Genomic DNA, 22,742 nt, shown 5'->3' on the forward strand with positions numbered 1-22,742 from the left:
AACAAAAAAATGCACAAAAGTAAGTAGAATTATGTAATGAATGACTGAAGTGCACAAAAGTGCAAATCAAATGAAATAGAAACCAATAATTGCATTAGATTTTAAAGGTATTGCAGTATACAAAATTGTGTACACTCGTAAGCACTACACAATAACCTTCAAATTAACAATTACGTGCAAATCGTTTTAAGGATATGGAACCTGTAGTTATAAGCAGGATACGTTTAATATACTTGCAAATAAGGAGATTATGTATGAATACAACCGGCAAGAAACCAAAGGGCAAAGGAATTAACAAACAAGGTCACCAATTGGCTTCAACAATGAAATAACAAAACACTATTTAGCATAGTAAGCTATACAAGACACCGAGATGAAAAATATAAAATCTTTTCAATTGAGATTACAAGGTCACATATTTATAACACATCAATAAATGAACTACATGTATAACAAACGCACAAATACAATCACTGGATTACATTGTATATCGGTTTTTTGTTTTAAAAAAATCAAAAAGAAAAAAAACATTGTGACCCGGAACGTGTAGGAGTACTCAAATGGCTTCGTTCATGTAGCAGATTCTGAAATCTTGAATATCTGATCAGCATTTCTGTATACTATTTGTACGTAAAACAGAAGTTTTAAAGAAAACTTGCAAAAAGCAAATATGGTTTCGGTCATACTTTCATGTTTGCACATCTTTTATTGCTAGTTATTAAGTCGTATACACAGTTTGTTTATCAGATAGAGATTTTTCAGTAAAAAAAGTATATAAAAAATAATTCAAAAGTTGTCATTTTAGGGCAACAACTCCTATCAATACTTAGTCAATGGTCGTTTAGTAGTTTTGCAGATCTTATACTACTGATTAGTGTTAGTGTTTTCAGTTTCATATGCAAAAGTTTGATACAACAACGGACACCGATGGAGTCGTCAATGACAAACGACTTCGACGGACTCATAGTGATAACAAAATATATTCAAAAAAACATAATTTTATCATTTCTAGGGTAGGAATTAATTTTCTGGATTTTACATTCATCGCAAACGCTCAAATCTGTATATTTGAAAGCCAAGGGTGTATAATAACGAAATAGTTTTTATTCCGCGAATTAGAATTGTAGAACCAAAAATGACCCCAAAAAATACTTTTAGCCAAATACACTAAAGGTCAACCCTTACATTATATAGATCCGATGTGCCTGAACCAATAAAATATGTATTGGTGTACTAGTAACTTGGTTAAAAGATCTATGAGAAATTATATTCAAAGCTCACAACAGAATGGAAAAGACAGTCACAAATGAAAAAAGACAAACATACAAGATATTCGATTATGAAATATCCAGTTCGGCCTTGCCTCTATAAATACAACAATAAGAAACAACAACCAATAGAAATCAACAAATAAAATCCGTAAGAAAAACCGAAACACTTATGATTTTATGAATGAAGCTATAGTTGCATAATTGGAAAAAAATAGAATATGGAACAGAAAAAAAGATATCTCTATTCAGCCAAAATACAAAAAAGACTTTTATCACGTTCTATGTTCTAAATATTCACTCGGAATGTTTTAAAATATATGCAATCAATGATAAATAGTATCCGGTATTTAAAATAATAGTCATCGAGTTTGAAGTACTTAAAATATTTTCAGTGTACACATGTCAGTAGTTGATCTGTTATCAAATCATTCGTATAAACTGTTAAAAAATCTGTTTTAACCGGTAATCCACTATATATATATATATATATTCAATTCGGTTTTACATGTAGCATGCGTTTCAAAATTTATTATGTTATGAAGAGCACTATAAAAACTCATTCGGACGTAAAACAAGGGCCTCGGTAGCCAAGTTGTCTAAGTACTAAATAGTTCTACTACTGTCATCAATATCCAGTCAATACTTAGGTCGTGAGTTCGTACCCCGTCCGTGCAGGTGCACTCGACTCTTATCTTAAATGACTAGGATTGTCAATTTTCCTATCGAAGACCGATGGCTTTCTCCGGGTACTCCTGCTTTTTTCCACCAAAAAAAAAATGGCCGGCACGAAAAATGGCGCTTTAAAATTGACGTTTTAACACCAACAATCAATCAATCGGACGCAACAGTTTTACAAAGAGTTTATTTTTCATTATTCTTGCACAATGTGCATTGATGTATTTATACATCCCGTCATTATTTTATTGTGCTTTTGTATTCTTGTCTTTCATTTTTGCTAATGTGCTTTCTCTATATGCCTTTTTGTGATTCTTTGTTACATATTTGTTTGTTTTTATAGTGATTATGATTATAACACAATGTTGACTGCTGCACCCCTATTTTTGACATTTTCACCTATTATGTCTGTGTGTTTTGTTTAATATTATGGAATTTGATGTGATTGTCAAACAAGTGAGAGGTAAAGCTAGTTATTTAACCAGGTTTAATACACCATTTTCTACATAGAAAGTACCAAGTCAGGAATATGACAGTTGTTATTCATTCGTTTGATAACTTTGAGCTTTCGTTTATGGCATTTGATTAAGGAGTTTCCGTTTAAATATTCCGCGGAGTTCAGTATTTTTGTTATTTTTCTTTTTTCGCTACCGCTTCTTGTGGACTGGTAGTTTCAGACAAATATCATCATCTCACTAAGAAGTGCTTCTTACTGACATGAAGAGTAAGAAGCTTTTGCAAATAACTCCTATGTTGATACATTGATAAATCATTCAAACAATAATTCCCTAATGCAAACAAGATGCCAATACATTTATTTTGTTATTCTTTAATGCCATTTTGATGATATAGTTTTACATGTTTTTTAGTATTTATACATCTTTGGCTTTTACAAAATTGACTTTGAAGTTATGAACGTTCCTAATGAAGGTAAAGCCAGAAATTGGATTCACAGGCAACCAATTTATTAAGCGTAATTTTCACTTGTCGAACGATAGATTTGCATGCATTGGAAATATATATAATCTAACTTCCTACATAAAAACTGTCCAAAAATTTCGGGAGAGAGATATGCATTTTAATTCGAAAGCATTTTGCATGTTAGTTAAAAGAAATAAAGTATCGCTGACAGTAGTCCCTATAAGGCTTTTCTACCTCATGAATAGTTTACCTTAGCTGTACATTGGCAAACCTTTTAGGAACCTCTGGTCCTCAATGCTCTCCAACTTCGTTCTTTATTTGGCCTTTTTGACTTTTTTTATTCGAGCGTCACTGGTGAGTTATTTTTATAGACGAAATGCCCGTCTAGCGCAAATACAAAATTTCAATCTTAGTATCTATGATGAGGGATTTTTTTACAATCACTGGGTCGATGTCACTGCTGTTGGTGTGTTTATTCCAAGAGGGTATCACTGTCCGGTAGTCAGCACTTCTGTATTGACATGAACTATCATTGAAATGGTCATTATTATGAATCGCCTGTTAAATTTTGAAATACTAAGGTTTTTCTACCACAGGAATATATATTACCTGAGCTTTTTTTGACAAAACTTTAAGGGATTTTTGGTACTCAACATCAACTTCGTACTTTGTTTGGCCTTTTTAACTTTTTTTTTAACCGAGCATCACTGATGAGTCTTTTAAAGACGAGATCCGTATATGGCACAAATATTTAAATCCTGGTATCTAAGATGAGTTTATTATCATATACAACATATGAAATTATTTTCCTTTCTCTATAAAAAAAACCCCAATTTTAAGATGTATATATGACTTTTTAAAGATTTTTTTTTTACATTGAAAGTGTTAATGAATTAAAATAATTATTTACGTATATTCGTCCATATGTGTAATAGATCATGATCACTATATTAATTTGTTACATCCTATTACCGGCTTTTAGTATACGTCCGATTTTATAGGATATGTGTGTTCCGAACGCCATTTAAACAAATGAGTTTGCTATCGTGTACATCAGATTTTTGTTTGTTGTTTCGATTGCCATAGCTGAACAATATATTTTGATATATGTATACCTATTGCACATGCTGAACCCATAGACAGTAATAGGATGTATTTGGCAATTTGAACTGAGAATTTCCTTTTTAAATAAACAAGTTAAACATATTTAATCAAGTCTATAACTTTGAATTATTCTAAAGAATTTCACAAAAAACAACATATGTTATTCATTCATCTCAGAGATTCCTTTTGTCCATATTTTCACATTAAATCCGCTTACCCTTCCGGGGCACTTGTGATTATCCAATTTTTTTTGGTGGAGTTCTTTTACCTCAGTATTTAGCTTGCAATGTTGATTGCTCTTTTGTCATTTTTTTGGTATTTCTAGTTGTTAGTTTGTCTTCGATTCATGAGTTTGAGAATCCCTTTGATACTTTCCACCTCCCTTTTACAATATTCATGTCTGTTCGTTTCAGCATCGTCTTACGAGATATAAACTTAAATTGAGAATAGAAATTGGGAGTGTATCAATGAGACAACAACCCCAACAAAGATCAGAAAACAGACAAAGGCCACCAATGGTATTCAACACAGCGATAAAATCACGTGCCCGAAGGCATGCTTTGGCTAGCCCCTAAATAACAATGTATGCTCGGTCAGCGAAAAATGGACGTAATTTGAAGCTCCAAAACATATAAATGTAACAAAAGCAAAATATTACTTTTCTTTATTTATATTTTAAGAAATAGTTATCAAAGGTACCAGGATTATAATTTAGTACGCCAGACGCGCATTTCGTCTACATAAGACTCATCAGTGACGCTCATATCAAAATATTTATCAAGCCAAACAAGTACAAAGTTGAAGAGCATTGAGGATCCAAAATTCCAAAAACTGCTAAGGTAATCTATGCCTGGAATAAGAAAATCCTTAGTTATTCGAAAAATTCAAAGTTTTGTAAACAGAAAATTTATAAAAAAAAGAAAATTAGATTATTCAAAAGTTTTGTATCAGGCCCATAGTTCTCTTGGTTTATCATTGGTGCCTTTAGTTGATTCCATTTGTAGTTTATTTGTTATAGATATCTTTATTTGAGATAAAAGTGACTAATTTATAAAATGAACTAGTTTTTTTTTTGGCAACTGTAATTACTTTCAAATGTGAAGATTTCAATTTTAGGTAATAAACATACGGAATTTATAAATGGGATCTTGTGAAGTGAAGTTAAAATTTCAGTTGATCAGTCTTTTCAGTATAATTGTAAGATGCATGTAAGCTTTCAAATGTGGGTCATGGCATAACTTTTCAAATATTTTAATATCAGCAATTTTCATATTGTGATATTTAAGTAAATACAAACAAAATAAGTATGTTTTTCCATGACTGATTAATATCTAACATTTAATGAATTTTTTGAAGAATTTAATAAAGGTTTTAATTATTCACCATCAGACGCTTACGCTGTCAACGAACCTGAGCGCTCATAAAGAAAACTTGACTCAGATATTGGAGTATAAAATTGTGATCCATAAAATTTGATTGGTTATTTCTGTGTCTGAGTACGATAATCTTTTTCGAAAAATTAATAACCAAAAGGTTTGGTTTTGCACCCGTTGAAGTGCATGAGATTTTTCATACTTTGTATGTGACATTGATTCGATCTTCTTTCTCGATTTATGAGATTTTTCATACTTTGTATGTGACATTTATTCGATCTTCTTTCTCGATTTATGAGATTTTTCATACTTTGTATGTGACATTGATTCGATCTTCTTTCTCGATTTATGAGATTTTTCATACTTTGTATGTGACATTGATTCGATCTTCTTTCTCGATTTATGAGATTTTTCATACTTTGTATGTGACATTGATTCGATCTTCTTTCTCGATTTATGAGATTTTTCATACTTTGTATGTGACATGGATTCGATCTTCTTTCTCGATTTATGAGATTTTTCATACTTTGTATGTGACATGGATTCGATCTTCTTTCTCGATTTATGAGATTTTTCATACTTTGTATGTGACATTGATTCGATCTTCTTTCTCGATTTATGAGATTTTTCATACTTTGTATGTGACATTGATTCGATCTTCTATCTCGATTTATGAGATTTTTCGTACTTTGTATGTGACATTGATTGGATCTTCTATCTCGATTTATGAGATTTTTCATACTTTGTATGTGACATTGATTCGATCTTCTTTCTCGATTTATGAGATTTTTCATACTTTGTATGTGACATTGTTTCGATCTTCTTTCTCGATTTATGAGATTTTTCATACTTTGTATGTGACATTGATTCGATCTTCTTTCTCGATTTATGAGATTTTTCATACTTTATATGTGACATTGATTCGATCTTCTTTCTCGATTTATGAGATTTTTCATACTTTGTATGTGACATTGATTCGATCTTCTTTCTCGATTTATGAGATTTTTCATACTTTATAAAATTGAGAAAGGAAATGGTGAATATGTCAAAGCGACAACCACCCGACCATAGAGCAAACAACAGCCGAAGGCAACCAATGGGTCTTCAATGTAGCGAGAATTCCCGCACCCGTAGGTGTCCTTCAGCTGGCCCCTAAAATATGCATAATAGTACAGTGATAATGGACGTCATACTAAACTCCGAATTATACACAAGAAACTAAAATTTAAAATCATACAAGACTAACAAAGGCCAGAGGCTCCTGACTTGGGACAGGCGCAAAATTGCGGCGGGGTTAAACATGTTTATGAGATCTCAACCCTCCCCCTATACCTCTAGCCAATGTAGAAAAGTAAAAGAATAACAATACGCACATTAAAATTCAGTTCAAGAGAAGTCCGAGTCTGATGTCAAAAGATGTAACAAAAGAAAATAAATAAAATGACAATAATACATAAATAACAACAGACTACTAGCAGTTAACTGACATGCCAGCTCCAGACCTCAATTAAACTGATTGAAAGATTATGTCTTCATCATATGAATATCAGGTACAATCCCTCCCGTTAGGGGTTTAGTATCATACTATCATAAAATATATGAGAAGAACATAACCCGTGTCATGCCAACAACTGTTTTTTTTAAGAAATAAATGTGTTTAGTTCCGATGCAAAGACCCTATCAGTGAATCAATGTTAAAGCCAAAATATGCAATCTTTAATGACCTGACAACAGTATCGTAACTATATCCCCTTTTAATAAGTCTATTTAAAGGTTTTGTTAGTTTCTGAGGAGAATACTGACATTTTTGTGCTTTATAAAGAATATTTCCATAAAATTTTGGATGTGAAATACCTGAACGTATAAGATGTCTGCATGTTGAGTTATATTTACGAATTATTTCCTTATACCGGTGATAAAATTTAGTAAATGTTTTGACCAGTTTGTGATATCGAAAACCCTGGTGTAATAATTTTTCAGTAATACATAAATTTCTCTCGCTAAAATCTAATACATTGTTACATACACGAGCGAATCGTACAAGTTGAGATATATAAACACCATAAGATGGTGACAAGGGAACGTCACCATCTAAAAATGGATAATTAACAATAGGAAATGAAAAATCATCTCTTTTATCATAAATTTTTGTATTAAGCTTCCCGTTTATGATATAGATATCAAGATCGAGGAAAGGGCAGTGGTCATTGTTATCATTAGCTTTATTTAAAGTAAGTTCTACAGGATAAATTTCTTTAGTATACATACTGAAGTCGTCATTATTTAGAGCCAATATATCATCCAAATATCTAAAGGTATTGTTAAATTTTTGTATCAAATGTTGTTTTGATGGGTCTTTGCTAATTTTAGTCATAAATTGTAACTCATAACAATACAAAAACAGGTCCGCAATAAGTGGTGCACAGTTAGTCCCCATTGGAATTCCAATAACTTGACGATATACGGAATCTCCAAAACGAACAAAAATGTTATCAAGTAAAAATTCAAGTGCATAAATAGTATCAAAGCATGTCCAATTGACATAGTTCTTTTGTTTATTGCTACTAAAAAATGATCTAAAAGAGTTTGAACATATGTACTCGCATTCCGACTTTTTAAATGCCCAGTTAATTAGGGATGTGAATTTTTTCTTAATAAGAATATGAGGCAAAGTGGTATATAGGGTAGAAAAATCAAAACTTTGAACAGATTCAAAATCACCAATATATGCATGCAATTTATCAAGTACTTCCAACGAGTTTTTGACACTCCAAAAGTAATTGATTCCACTATTTTCAAAGGCCTTATTTGAACAATTTATTATCAGGTTTTTAATTGTACCAAGTGTACTAGTAAGTAAAACAGACAATTTAGTAGTTGAACAATGGCTGGAAGATGAAATAAATCTATATTTGTAAGGTTTTTTGTGCAGCTTCGGAAGCCAGTACATAGTTGGGACTTTCATTGTGTTTGGTTCTGCTTGTAAAGAAGTAGCTAAAAGTTTATGTTTGTTACAGATGTCGTTTTCTGAAAATGAAGTCAGTTGGAATGTTGGTGAATTCGTGATTTCCTTTTGCAGAACCTCTATATAAAATTTACGTCAAACAATAATGATATTATTAGCAGCTTTATCAGCCGGGACAAAAACAAATTCCTTGGCTAGTTCTGTTAGTTTATTTTTGATACGCGAAATAGGGTTTTTATAGTTTTTGTTGAGGGTAAAATGTTCTTTAAAATGTTGTATTCGAATATCAACTATCTTCATTACTGAATTAAAAAAAGAGTCCAAAGATTTTTTGTCAGCTTTTTCCCGTTTTACCCATTTCAAACAGTAGGCGCGGAGTGAGTCGTTGATGATATTACGACACTCATTCCAGTTAATAGTTGACGGGGGACGATATTTAGGTCCTTTACTGAGGAATGATTTTAACTCTCGGTCGCGAACGATATGTGACATTGATTCGATCTTCTTTCTCGATTTATGAGATTTTTCATACTTTGTATGTGACATTGATTCGATCTTCTTTCTCGATTTATGAGATTTTTCATACTTTGTATGTGACATTGATTCGATCTTCTTTCTCGATTTATGAGATTTTTCATACTTTGTATGTGACATTGATTCGATCTTCTTTCTCGATTTATGAGATTTTTCATACTTTGTATGTGACATTGATTCGATCTTCTTTCTCGATTTATGAGATTTTTCATACTTTGTATGTGACATTGATTCGATCTTCTTTCTCGATTTATGAGATTTTTCATACTTTGTATGTGACATTGATTCGATCTTCTTTCTCGATTTATGAGATTTTTCATACTTTGTATGTGACATTGATTCGATCTTCTTTCTCGATTTATGAGATTTTTCATACTTTATATGTGACATTGATTCGATCTTCTTTCTCGATTTATGAGATTTTTCATACTTTGTAGCTGACATTGATTCGATCTTCTTTCTCGATTTATGAGATTTTTCATACTTTGTATGTGACATTGATTCGATCTTCTTTCTCGATTTATGAGATTTTTCATACTTTGTATGTGACATTGATTCGATCTTCTTTCTCGATTTATGAGATTTTTCATACTTTGTATGTGACATTGATTCGATCTTCTTTCTCGATTTATGAGATTTGAACATCGCTTTTAAACATTTTTTTTGATTCGAGCGTCCTGATTGAGTCTTTTTTAGACGAAACGCGCGTCAGGCGTAAGTATAAAATTTTAGTCCTGGTATCTATGATGAGTTTATTTAGATATCGCTAAATATAATTTAAAAAAATTAATATTTGAACATAACGTTCAAAACATTCACAACCAATTTAACTTCAGTTTGAATACCTGAATAAAGGAAACAGTAGTATACCGCTGTTCATAATATATACCTTAAAAGAGGACCGAAAATTAGCAGAGGGACAGCCAAACTCATAGATCGAAAATAAACTGACAACGCCATGACTAAAAAAGGGTAAAGACAAACAGCCAAATAATAGTTTACAGGACACAAAATACAAAACTTAAGACTAAGCAACAGGAATCCCATCAAAACTGGGGATGATCCAGGGGCTCCGGAAGGGTTCGGTATAATTTCGTAATCATTATCATTTTCGTTTGTCTTCCTTACTATAGTTTAAGATAAACACATAACTCTTGGTTATCTATGATAAGACAGTATTGTTAACTTTAATTTAATGTAATATTCATAATTATGTCCTACTCATGTCCCAGCCTCTAAACCATATAAGCACACATGATATTTTGGGTAAAACAAAAAGAAAATTTGTAAAAGCATTTCAAACTTAAAAAAAAAGAATAAAGTAGTGATTTTAGAAAGTGATAAAGATATTGGCCAAAGCTTTCAACTGTTACTTGTAGCCATACACAACAGCCACGGTATAAATATGTTTATGTTAGAGTAGAGCGAAATATCGGTCAGTCATAGTATGCATGCATACACATCAGAATAAGTGAACAAGAAATATTTATATTTGAATAACATGTTTACCTTTATCACATGTTCAATATTGTCGCTTTGTTTTTATTTTAAATGAACATGTATAATGAAAAAAGGGTAATCAACAAAGTTTTCATACACAAACAGACAGACAGTAATAGGTTATATTTATTTTGTAATTTCCTAATATATGAATAAAGCTAGGGTAACATCTCTATCTGAAAACCCCATTCTAACTTTCACACATTTTGTTTTATTCTAGAAGAATCCCAGGTATGCACTGAAATTAGTATATGTTTACATGTTGTAATGTTCTTCTGTATAATTTATTCATGCATCTCTCTGAGCTGAGTACTCATGCATTTGTTTGTGATGTATTCCTATCACTTTGTGTTGTCATTTTAGTGGTATTTTTAACATGCAATATAAGCGGGATGTTTGGCTAGCTATCACATCAGGTTCAACCCACCAATTTTGTTCAAAGCGTCCTATACCATGTCAAGAATATGGCTGTTGTTATCAACAATTAAACGGTTCGTTTATATATTTATATATTGGTGTTTGTTTCTACTGCAGTTTAGAGTTTCTGGTGTTCCGTTGTCTTCCTCTTATAATTGATGTGTATCCCCCGGTTTTAATTTTATAACCCGGATTTGTTTTCGTTTAATCGATTAATTTTAACTATTGAACGGCAGTATTCTACTGTTGCCTTTATTAAGAATTGTTGAGTGGATATTGATGTTAATAGACTTCCGTGCGATGTTCTCTCTACTAATTGCTAAGTAGCCAGTGCTTCAGAACTGTCATGGTTTAAATGATAGACCTTAACTATTATTTTTTTTAATTTATAAACTTAATCTATTATGTGCATCAGATAGAGTAAGCCTTAATCAGCTGTGATGTACACAAAATGTTTTATCCCAGACATAGATTACCTTTAGTCGTATTTGACACACCATTTTTGAATTTTGGGTCCTCAATGCTTTATACTTGTTTGGCTTTCTAACTATTTTGATCTGATACAGGCGTCACAAATCAGCGTATAGCTCCGACGAACGCTGGGCATGGTAAAAATCATGTACGCTGCCAACACGCTAGTAATTTGTGATGAATTCAACCTGCTACATATCTGTATCATGTACACAACGAGCTTTAAATGTGTATCTGGCGTACGAGAAGCGTACCTAAGCGCTTATCGGGCGTTTAAGTAATGTATGTTGTCGTATGCCTGGCGTTTGTCTAACGTAGAAGGAATGCACGCTACGAAGGAAAAAAAGTCTCTTGAACGTATTTGAGACGCGTCCCGGACGTATCTGGAACGATAATCCGTGCTTTCGCCGTGACTGGGACATTTTATTATGAGGTGTTTGTTACAAACACACCCGCATACGTTTGAGTTAAAGACGAACGTTGATGAAGCGTATGAAACGTGCCCTAAACGTGTTTTAGACTTATCTGTAGCGTTTTCAACGCGCTTGTAGCGTATGTATTATGTGCGTGTAGCGTACAGATATTCGCTAGACAAACGCTTGAGCTGGGTGAAAATTTTAAAGCAGCATAAAAATTTCCTGGCGTTATAGCGTTCACCAAGCGTATACCTTTGCATTTCGACGTACTTTTAACTTGTGCAACGCGCGTTTAACGATTGCTTAGCGTTCCTGTGGCGTGCAACTAACGTGTTCCGACCTTGTCAATTTTCTCTATACGTCTGGTGCACGCAGGTCTGTACGCCAATATGTGACGCTTTCATGGACGTCACTGATGGGCGTTATGGAGACGAAACGCGCGTCTGACGTATCAAAAATAAGCATGGTACCCTTGACAACTAATTATATATATATATATATATCTGACTTCCAAAAATGAAAGCTACCAGCGAACCTGATGAGCGTTTTTCAGATATACACTTAAATTGGAATGATACCTATAGATTGTAAATATACATTCATTCTTCTAAGGAAATATCTGAATGTGCATGTAGCGTATAATTAAGAAGTAGAGCTAAAATATAATCCAATGATCGGTTTTCATTTGTGTTCAGCATTTATTGTAATTAACTCATCTTTTAATATCAATATCAGTCTTATCACCCCCATTTTTTGGTGAGTTTCGTGTTGCTTAGTCTTTAGTTTTCTATGTTGTGTCGTGTGGACTATTATTTATCTGGGTTTTTTCTTTTTTAGCCATATTATTTTCGATCTATGAGTTTGAATGTCCCTCTGGTATCTTTCGCCCCTCTTTTATAAAGTTTAAATTAAGGTAATTTGGTTCTGATATGCTAACGTTGTAGATAATGTATGCAGCAAATAAATTAGCGTTAATTTGAGTGACACTAATTTTGAGTGGCAAATTAAACAAAACGAAAAGTGAATTATTACAATTTAGTTTAGAATTGGTTTCATTCTTTCATTGCAAGGTTTTTATGTACCAATATTCTATTCATCTGATAACTTGTAAATAAACTCATCATAGATAACAGGACTAAATTTAGTATATACGCCAGACGCGCGTTTCGTCTACAAAAGACTCATCAGTGACGCTCGAATCCAAAAAAGTTAAAAAGGCCAAATAAAGTACGAAGTTGACGAGCATTGAGAACACAAATTCCTAAAAGTTTTGCCAAATACAGCTAAGGTCATCTATGCCTGAGGTAGAAAAGCCTTAGTATTTCAAAAAATTCAAAAATTTGTAAACAGTAAATTCATAAATATAACAATATCAATGACAATTCATGTCAGCACAAAAAGTGCTGACTACTGGGCTTGTGATACCCTCGGGGAAATAAATCTCCTCCAGCAGTTGCATCGACCCACTGGTTGTAAATAAACTCATCATAGATACCAAGATTAAATTTAGTTTATACGCCAGACGCGCGTTTTGTCTACAAAAGACTCATCAGTGACGCTCGAATCCAAAAAACAGTACATCATTTCAAGAAAATTTGTTACTACATTATTATGCTGTCAGGGAATAGATCTCACTCTTTTTGAAGATCAAGCAATTCCCTCCCTTTTCTATTGTGACATTTGTTTTTGTTTTTCCAACTCATTCATGAGATTTGAATATAAATTAACTACTGTTGCCTTAATTTAGAACTGCTGTTGCCTTAATTTAGAACTGCTGTTGCCTTAATTTAGAACTGCTGTTGCCTTAATTTAGAACTGCTGAGTTTTGAAAAGCTTTGAAAAACCTTAAAAACAAAAGCGGAGCACCTTAGATCACGCCCCGTCTTTGGTGGCGGTTCTCATTGCTCATTTTTAGTTTTCTATGTTGTGTTTAATGAACTTGGTACCTTTCTTAGAATTTGGATTGTCTTCGCTGCTTTGGTGAATCCTATAGAATTTGGATTGTATTTGCTGCTTTTGGTAAATCCTATAGACTTTGGATTGTCTTAGTGCTATTCATTTTAAATGAATACCTAAAATTGTCAATTTCTCTGATAACGACGACATTTTAAAGAGGATTAAACATCTAGAAATAATACTAAGCATTGCCAGGGCGTCTTACACGACAACTACAAACTTAATTTTATGCGTTAGGTTAACGGTTTAACTTACTTTTGTTTGTCAAAGAATATGGTAGAAATTGTAAATAACTATGGGGTTGACATGTAAACTCAACTCTTTACTATGAGTTGCATATGCATATAGCCCCTTCAAACTGACGAGCTTATAGAGAAAAAACTCCAGTGCAGCGTACAATGTGTATATATATGTTTACGTAAAATTAACAGGGGCAGTTGAAAAACTCGGTCAGAGTTATACAAACATACATGTATATTTAGACATTTTACTATAATATTTCAATATTTCATACTTTAATGGCATATTTATTTAATAATATTGTCAATACAAGTATATATATATAGGTAAATAATTTATATAACAAATATTAACATAAAAGTATATGTCTAACAACTATCCAATCTCGGGCGCATAGTTCACATCCGTTCCTTGCATACTCCGCAATACTATACTTAATATTGAGTGTAGTGTTACATGGTTTTGAACAGAACGGATATGATCTCTGAGCCGGAAATTTACTTATTATATTTAGCTAGGTCTTCTAAATAGCAAGTAATTGATGCATATTTATTTTACACAAATAATTCATAAATTAAACTATTGCTACATATCCATTCGGAAAAGATATCTTATAAATTATAGAAGATATCTTATATTAAAATTGTTTATAAGATATCTTATAAAGTATGTAAGATATCATATAAACTTTTTGAGATATCTTATATAACATTAAAGATATCTTAAATGACATTAAAGATATCTCATATAACATTGAAGATATCTTATATAATATATGAGATATCTTATAAAAATGAAATTATATAAAATATCTTATATATTAAAGGAGATATCTTATATACTATATAAGATATCTTATAGAAGATATCTTGAAATTCGAATAAATGATAAAACGGCTTACCATAGAACACGCTAAAATATGCCATAAATAAAGGCAACAGTAGTATACCGATGTTCAAACTCATAAATCCATGGACAAAAAACAAAATCGGGGTAACAAACTAAAACTGAGGGAAACGCATTAAATATAAGAGGAGAACAACGACACAACACTACAATGTAACACACACAGAAACGGACCAAGCAACAGACAAAATCCCACGAGAATAACAAATATAACATCAAAACCAAATACATGAATTTGGGATAGACAAGTACCGTGACACGTCTTCAAAGGCTCAATTAAGTATCATACATTACTATTTTTTCTACAATTGAATCGATATGGCTAAGACCGTGACTATCACTATCACTTACTTCTGCGATTCGGAATTGGTGTTTGTCTTTACCTAGTCATGAATATGCTATTATTTTCCATTCGTTTGATGTGCTTGGGTTTTTGATTTTGCCATTTGATATAGGACTTCCGTTTCGAATCGTCTTTACAAGTCGAATTCTTTTAACTGTAAACTTATAATATAGATTATTTATGTAGGATGCAAGTTGTCAGTTGAGTAGTATTATATTAAGGTTTTAACTCAATTATACTTAACCATCAACTATTTTCAGTATGTGTGGCTTTGACTAAAAAAACATCATGTATTCGATTCCCAAACGTTTGGTATCTAGCGTCACCGATGTTAATTGAAAAAGGTAACATACATGACAGTCAGTAATAAGTGTCTTGTAAGTTACCATCTCATAAGCAGAGCTGGGCATGCGTTAAGTGAATAATCATGAATTATGAATAATTCAGTCGTTGTTTTTCAGTTGTGTTTAGCGTTTATAGACGCATCAATCGTAATTCACTCAACTCATTAATGTAATATCAATCTTTGACCTGAGGTAACTATGTTCTGGAATATCTACTTTGAAAATAATGTATGCACCTAACTATGCGGTGGTGTTATTTGTCTAACTGATGAGAGTTGTGAAGACTATTTGTTCACCTTATATTAGATAATGACAATTTAAACGGAGGACAAGATGTTGTAATTTCTTGGTCTCATATTTGTTGGTAAGTCTGTATTTGACGTTCTGAATTTATGTCTAAAAAGCAACCGATGTTTTGTAGTCTGAAGAAGAAATTTCCCTCCACTAATAACAATAAGAGTATTATGATGACCAAGGTAACGTCACAATATAGCACCAACAGAATAGTTTCCCTAACCCGGTGCTTCCATCAAACATGTTTAAAAACATGCAAAAGAATGGAGAGAATTCTCATTAAGTCAATGTTTGTGGCTCTTCCAGACATTTTGAACGAACACAATATTTTGTCCCCTTTAACTACAAACTGGATTTTTAAAAAGATCAAGTTTAAAGGTTATACGCTGATCTTTTAAATGTATCACGTGACTAGTTGCTTCGATTAATTTTCTTCCTTGTTCGGGTTTCCAAAAACGAACAATTCATTGGTCATGTTGGTGTGTCATTACTTTAAATGGTTTTGTTCTTCTCGAGCAACTAATGCAATAACACCAAATAATTTTGTCCAAGCAGATTTATGTAAATCAGTCGTTTTTTCTTGTAATTGTTCATTCAATAGTTCCAGAAATGCTGGAAGCAACATCTGAAATATAAATAATGAATATAAATTGACTGTTTATGCACAATGGACGAATCCATTTATTGTTATTCAGGGAGTGTGGTATTCGTCAATTACGAGTTTTCGAATTGACCTCTTAATCCCGGACGTGGTTGCGTAGCTAATGCATTCCTCGTTATCTTAAGTAAAATTCCTAACTGCCGGTGCTCAGGAAGATTCAGTTTGACGTCTGGAGTAAAGAGTTGATCCCGGAGGTCATAATAAATGACGTCATAGATCATAGGTCACTAAAAGTCACATGACTATAAGTGGGTATAGCGAACGCAGGACCGAAACGAATTTTTAAGGTTTGGTTATTTTCAAGAATTGTCCTATCCAGGCGTTACATGGAAGAAGTTTGTGTTTTTGGATTCTTTCTAAGTGTATCACATTATCTACAAAATACTCTAGAAGGATCACATGAATCTTTTTGTTGATTTCAAGTTTAATTGTCGACAAGACAGGCAACTATTGTACTTTTTCTGTCGTGTGTTTCCCTGTATGGATGTTTTCTCTGTTGATTAATTGCTTACTTATAGTCGCTTCCCATCCTTCTTCTTTACTCGCAAATATAATTATGACTTTTTATGATCACATTTTTTTCTCTTTTAAATCTTGCATTTCTTTGGATTTGGAAGATAAGGATGGAAAACAAGAAAGGTGTTAGTAACTTCATTTTTTTCAGTTTTACGTTGTCTCCCGTTAAAGGTTGGTTAGTTCGATTCTACTAACCATTCCGTGTTTCTTAATGTTTTTTTGTAATTCTTCAAAAAAAAATGTAGCTATGTAACCTCATAACGATTTCTAACTGACAACTCCTCGTACAGTCCAGTAGACTATCATCTCGCTTATGGTAATTAGTTGTATGTCCATCTTCACCGTTGAAGTGGTTTCTATTCGCTCATTGTTGAGGGCCCTCATGTGATACTTGGCCGTTTTTTTAATGATTATTTGATTATTAAGGTGGTACCTAACACCTGAACTAAAATTAATTTGGCTCGTTTAATTTTCTTTAAATTTTGACAAAGTATTTAGTTTGACCCTTTGACAAAAATATAAAAATTTCAAAAACTTTGAACCAACCGTTTAATCAGAAAAATTACACTGGTTATATAGCAGTTTGATAAAAACTTATTTTGATCATTGAGAAGCTTGATATTCCCTTAACAACACAACGTCATTAAAACGTTCTGCTGATTTTACAGAGTTATCTCCCTGTAGTGTTAGGTACCACCTTAAGCCAAATATTTCATGATTATTTGGTTACCTAGGACTGTATTTTTAGTTTATGATTATTTGATTACTAAAGATAAGCAAATATTTAATGATTATGTGATTATATTGGCAAAAAAATGGTGATTATGTGATTACTAGGACCCCCCCATGAGGGGCCTCATTGTTTTATAACTTTCAGTGTTAGTCATTTTATCTTTGTTCGTTATCATCAGTATGTTTAACATTTCTTACAATTTATTAATTACAATCTGCTATTTTAATTTTTTCTTAGTAAGCATGAAATCCTTTCCTTTGATGTGAATTTTAATCAAATATAATTATGCAGATTTATTTCTTGTATTAGATGTTCATTTTGATGTCATCGACATGGAGTTAAGTCCGGTCATTTGTTTTTTGCGTTTTAAAGGTTATTTTGACGGACCACGACACGTGAATAAAAACCGATTAAATATAATTAATGCTTTTAATAGATCTTCTCTCATGACAGTTTTATCCATCTCATACATCAAACTCGTAATCGCCGCTAATGTTAACTATTCAAAGTCTGTCATCGAGAACCTAATTTTAATCTGCATACAATACCCTTCATATAGAGTAGTGAAAGTTATACGAGAAACGGCATTTTTGAAAAAAAATCATAATGCTCTAGCGCATCGGACGCATGAAATTTATCACGTGTTTTTTTTTTTATTTTTTCTAAGAGTCTACCTTAACGAATAATGAACATGTGATTTATGACCAAGATCAAAATTTGAAACAGCGCATGCTTCATATTACTTCTTGAGTTGTTTTCCCTTGTTTTATAAAAAGCAAACGAGATTTTATTTTTAGACCCCGGATAAATCCTTAAATCTTACCTTAACTTCTCTCTCGCCTACGCCTCTTTCTGCATGATTTTGTGCATTTTTCCTGACTAAAGCATCTAATGTTTCTTCATCATCTAGATTGTCGATGAATGATTTCAAGGCATACATAACTGATAATGCGTGCGCACGTAATTTTTTATGTTCTCTCACTTCCTCAATAGGTAATCCTTTGAAGTCTTTGAAGAAGTTCTGTGATTCCGGAAAATGTGTAAATAATCTAGAATAATAATAATTGATTGGTAAATCCTTGTTTACAATGTTGTCTTATGGATCATTTATGAGTTGGTTGACCGTTATGGAATATCCGTTTCACCGATGATATCGGATATGTTGCTACATGTAATGACGTAACTACAATGCCGTTCCCTTTTCTCGAAAGTGACCTACCGAATTAGACTATGTACCGGCTATTTACCGGATTTGTTATTATATGAGCAATACGACGGGTGCCACATGTGTAGCAGAACTGCTTACCCTTCCGGAGCACATGAGATCAACCCTAGTTTTTTGGTTGGGTTCGTGTTGCTTAGTCTTTTGTTTTCTATGTTGTGTATTGTGTACTATTATTTGTCTGTTTGTCTTTTCTTTTTTTGATTAGTTTGATGAATTGAAATAAAGATAATGTCAGAAAATACGAAGAATATTAAGTTACTAGCCAAATGCCGACACATTAAACGAAGTTTGTTAAAAAATCAAAATCCGGCAGCATAATGTCACTTTATACATTAGTATACTTGCACACTGCTCTGTTCTGGAATCACGTTGATAATCTTTTTTCGATCCTTCCAATTAGCTTATAATATCAAAGCTTGGCTTATTATTATTCTTGATAAACGAAATTAACATCTCAATTTACGAAAGTTATGACAAAGTCAAGTCATAATAAGTTATTTATGTTTGTAACCCTATATTGTTACATAAAGTTTTTTTGCGGATACAGTATATATAGATGATTCCTCAATCTCAGGCTTTCAGTTTTTATTTTCATGTTTTTCTTCCGAAGGACATGAGATCAACCCCAGTTTTTTGTTTGGGTATTTGGTTTGTTTTATTCTTTAGTTATCTATGTTGTGTTTTGTCCGTTGTTGGTTTTTTTTTTCTTTGGTCGTTTTTTCCATTGTGTACTGAGTTTGTATTCGACTTATGAGATCTAATATCCCTTTGGTATCTTTTCTAGAATATAAAGTTCCTTTACATGTATGATTCAGAGACGATGTTGAGATATTGAATAAACACCTTCCTATCGTTAAAAACTGAACATTGTCCTCTATATGCATCTTGTATTTGTTTTACAATAGGTTGTTGTTTCATGGACGTTAACCCAGGACCATCGTTAAATCGAATGTTAGGGACACTTTGGATCTTCGTAAATTTGCTAATTCCATTTGATCAAACGAAATTTGTGCCAAGAATCATACAGTGAAACCTGTTTACACCGAACCTCTTTGGGATTTAAGATTTTATTCTGTTTTGGCCGAAGTTCGGTTTTATCAAGTTCACAACGCACATTATTTGATATGACGGTTTTCACGAACCTGTTTGGTATAGACAGGTTTTCGGTTTATACAGGATTCGGTTTAGTCAGGTTTCACTGTAATTCATTAAAAAAAACCACTTTCTTACTTGATGAAAAGTTCTATTCCATTTGTCTTCTTGTCATTCCAAATCAAAGTCCAAGTGTCGTTAATAGCTTCCAGTTCGTGTTCAGATAATGCAGAAGGTTCACTAGTTGTCCCATTTGAAACCCCATTATGTGTACCATTTTCAGTCATGATTGCTTTTTGTTTCTGAAATAGAATAAGTATTTTGTTAGGCACTAATCAATCTTATCACAAACCCCATAGAAGTGAAAACAGCACCATCCCGGGATCCAAATTCAACCCAATACAACGTGACCGAAACGATTGGACAAATCAACTATTCCAAATTCCTATAGGAATCGTGCAGGAAGTGATATGTCGTACTTTCAGACCTGTCTTTTTTTAAATCGCCGCAGAATCGATATATCACAGAAAAATAAAGGCAACAGTAGTATACCGATGTTCAAAACTCATAAATCTATGGACAAAAAACTAAATCGGGGTAACAATTTCGGGGTGATAAAATCGGAAGTCAAAATTTCACAGAGATTTGTATACTGTAATTTAAATTTTTGATATTCAGAGGACGGTAGTCTGCTGTTAGAGATGAAAATTAAACTTTTTGAACCTTGTCCTAATGTTCTGCTTTATGTCTCAAACTTCTTACCTTTAGGAAATTTTTTCATATCGATATGCAAAAGTTATCGCCATGAGATAATAATTTATCAAATAGAATTACAAGCTTTAAAAAAAATTACGTGGAGAAAAACTACGTTTAAAATGGTCATTTCATGTCTCATAAGATAAAATTGATATCATAGAGCTTTATCCACTCATTCTTATTCAATCTCCACTTATAAAATTTATAAAATTGGCGCAAGATTGATAGCATTGAAATTCAAGTGTCTAATCAATTCCTCTGATGATATTAACATTTGATATCGCTGTTAAAATCGCAATAGGTTTATCAAAAGCGGAATTTGAATATGTAATTACGAAACAAAAATTGAAATTACAAATAAAAATTGACATAATAAATTAAAAATTGACATAATGAATTAAATTCGTAATAATACATTTAAATAATTTTATTTTGACAGGTTATAAAAAGGCTTCTCTACCTGGTGTTTTAGCGGCTTATCCCTAAATAGAACGAAACGATATACTACACATTCTTTACTTATAAATGTTAAAATTGCAAAAATTCACAATACTTTGGTCCAGGTAAAATAAGTCAAAGAAATTTAACGACTTCAAATATTTCGAAGACGAAATAGAGACATATATATGCTAAGCAATGACTTTGATATCATTTATCAAGATTTAAAATGAAAGGGTATAATTACAGTTCACACCTTTGTAACAAATATCTAAACCCGTATTGTTGTGAAAGATTATCCTCCCCATTCATATTAATCATGCCTTGACGTTCATGAGATCCTTTATCAGCCATTGACAAGTATGTTTACAGTTTTAAAATATACAGTCCGTCTTAATAGACATTTTAAACCGATATGGACACCATTTATTCAAAACCAGCTCGTTTTTCTCATATCTTGTTGTTTCTCGTTATGAATAAGTTTTCTGTGTGTGTCTTGAAATTCCACCAACTCTACACATTTTCATTCTCCATATCTTGTGCTTCCTAGTTATAAATTAGTTTTCTTTTTACTCTTCTAATTCCAACAAGAGTGCAACCGTCGATCGGTTAAGTATACCTCACTCCTATTTTAAGGTATCAGTGAACAGAAAGTTGACGCCCGACACATTAAAAAATCGGTGTCACTTTGTATCTCACAACTGTCAAGTTGTCGACAAAAATGTAAAGTTAATTATTTTGTTCAGTAGAACAAATAAAAAAACGGACGGACGGACATGGTGAATTTAGTGCAGTCCCAATATTTCTATAGTTGGGATAGGAAGGGTTTGGATAGTAAAAAGTCAAATTAAGAGTTGTGTATTTGGTATCATATTATATGGAGCTCATTGTTAAATTTATTCATACAGCCGGTATAGATATATAGAGAAAGTCGCCGAACCTTGACACGAAATCTGGCAATTTTCAGAGGCGGATTTAGGAGGGGGGCCCAGGGGGTCCGGGCCCCCCCCTTTTTGGGAAAAAATTTGGTTGCTTATATAGGGAATCACTGAAGCGTGACTGGAGCGGGCCCCCTCTTAGGTCAATTAGTGGGCCCCCACTTATGAAAATTTCTGGATCCGCCACTGATTTTAGTAAAATATTATCGGAGTTGAACGTATCCCTAACCGATAGGGGTTCAAACTTACAACAACCTCGGTGTTGACAGGCAAATGTTTGCTATAGAGGGACTACTTCGGCCAACGAATATATTTACATTGTGATGAAATGAACATGCATATATATAATATAACTGCCGCAACTTCGAAGGAAATAGCAGTAGCGGATCTAGAATTTTTCATAAGGAGGGACCAACTGACTACCTGCGAGGGGTCCCGCTCCAGTCATGCGTCAGTGATTTCCTAAATAATCAACCAATTTTTACCCTTAAAAAAGGGGGGTGCCTGGCTTCCACCCCAATCCGCCTCTGTAGTTTCATCATTCTGATCAATTTTGTTTTGAGTCTTTGAAATGTATATAACATTTGTAATATACTTAGATGTAGGAAAATGTGGTATGAGTACCTATGAGACAACTCTCCATCCAAGTAGCA

General features: G+C 32.7%; 1 protein-coding gene across 1 annotated transcript; it reads right to left on the reverse strand.

Annotated features, from left to right (window-relative positions):
- Positions 1-15,710: 15,710 nt before the first annotated feature.
- Positions 15,711-21,196, reverse strand: LOC139499873 (globin-like). Its single transcript, XM_071288449.1, has 4 exons — positions 21,174-21,196; positions 20,096-20,259; positions 18,464-18,689; positions 15,711-16,355 (listed from the first exon to the last, which is right to left on the reverse strand). The coding sequence occupies exons 2-4, from the start codon at positions 20,242-20,244 to the stop codon at positions 16,218-16,220; spliced, it is 513 nt and encodes a 170-aa protein (XP_071144550.1). The 5' UTR covers positions 20,245-20,259; positions 21,174-21,196; the 3' UTR covers positions 15,711-16,217.
- Between the last annotated feature and the right edge of the window lie 1,546 nt (positions 21,197-22,742).

Source organism: Mytilus edulis, chromosome 13 (assembly GCF_963676685.1).
Source record: "Mytilus edulis chromosome 13, xbMytEdul2.2, whole genome shotgun sequence".
NCBI lineage: Eukaryota > Metazoa > Mollusca > Bivalvia > Mytilida > Mytilidae > Mytilus > Mytilus edulis.

Excerpts from the sequence above, each read along its gene's own strand:
- LOC139499873 (XM_071288449.1), bottom strand. The coding sequence starts at position 20,244 with ATGACTGAAAATGGTACACATAATGGGGTTTCAAATGGGACAACTAGT. Across the intron at positions 18,690-20,095 it reads GGAATAGAACTTTTCATCAA|ATTATTTACACATTTTCCGG; the intron begins GTAAGAAAGTGG and ends TTATTATTCTAG. Across the intron at positions 16,356-18,463 it reads TAGGCGAGAGAGAAGTTAAG|ATGTTGCTTCCAGCATTTCT; the intron begins GTAAGATTTAAG and ends TTTATATTTCAG.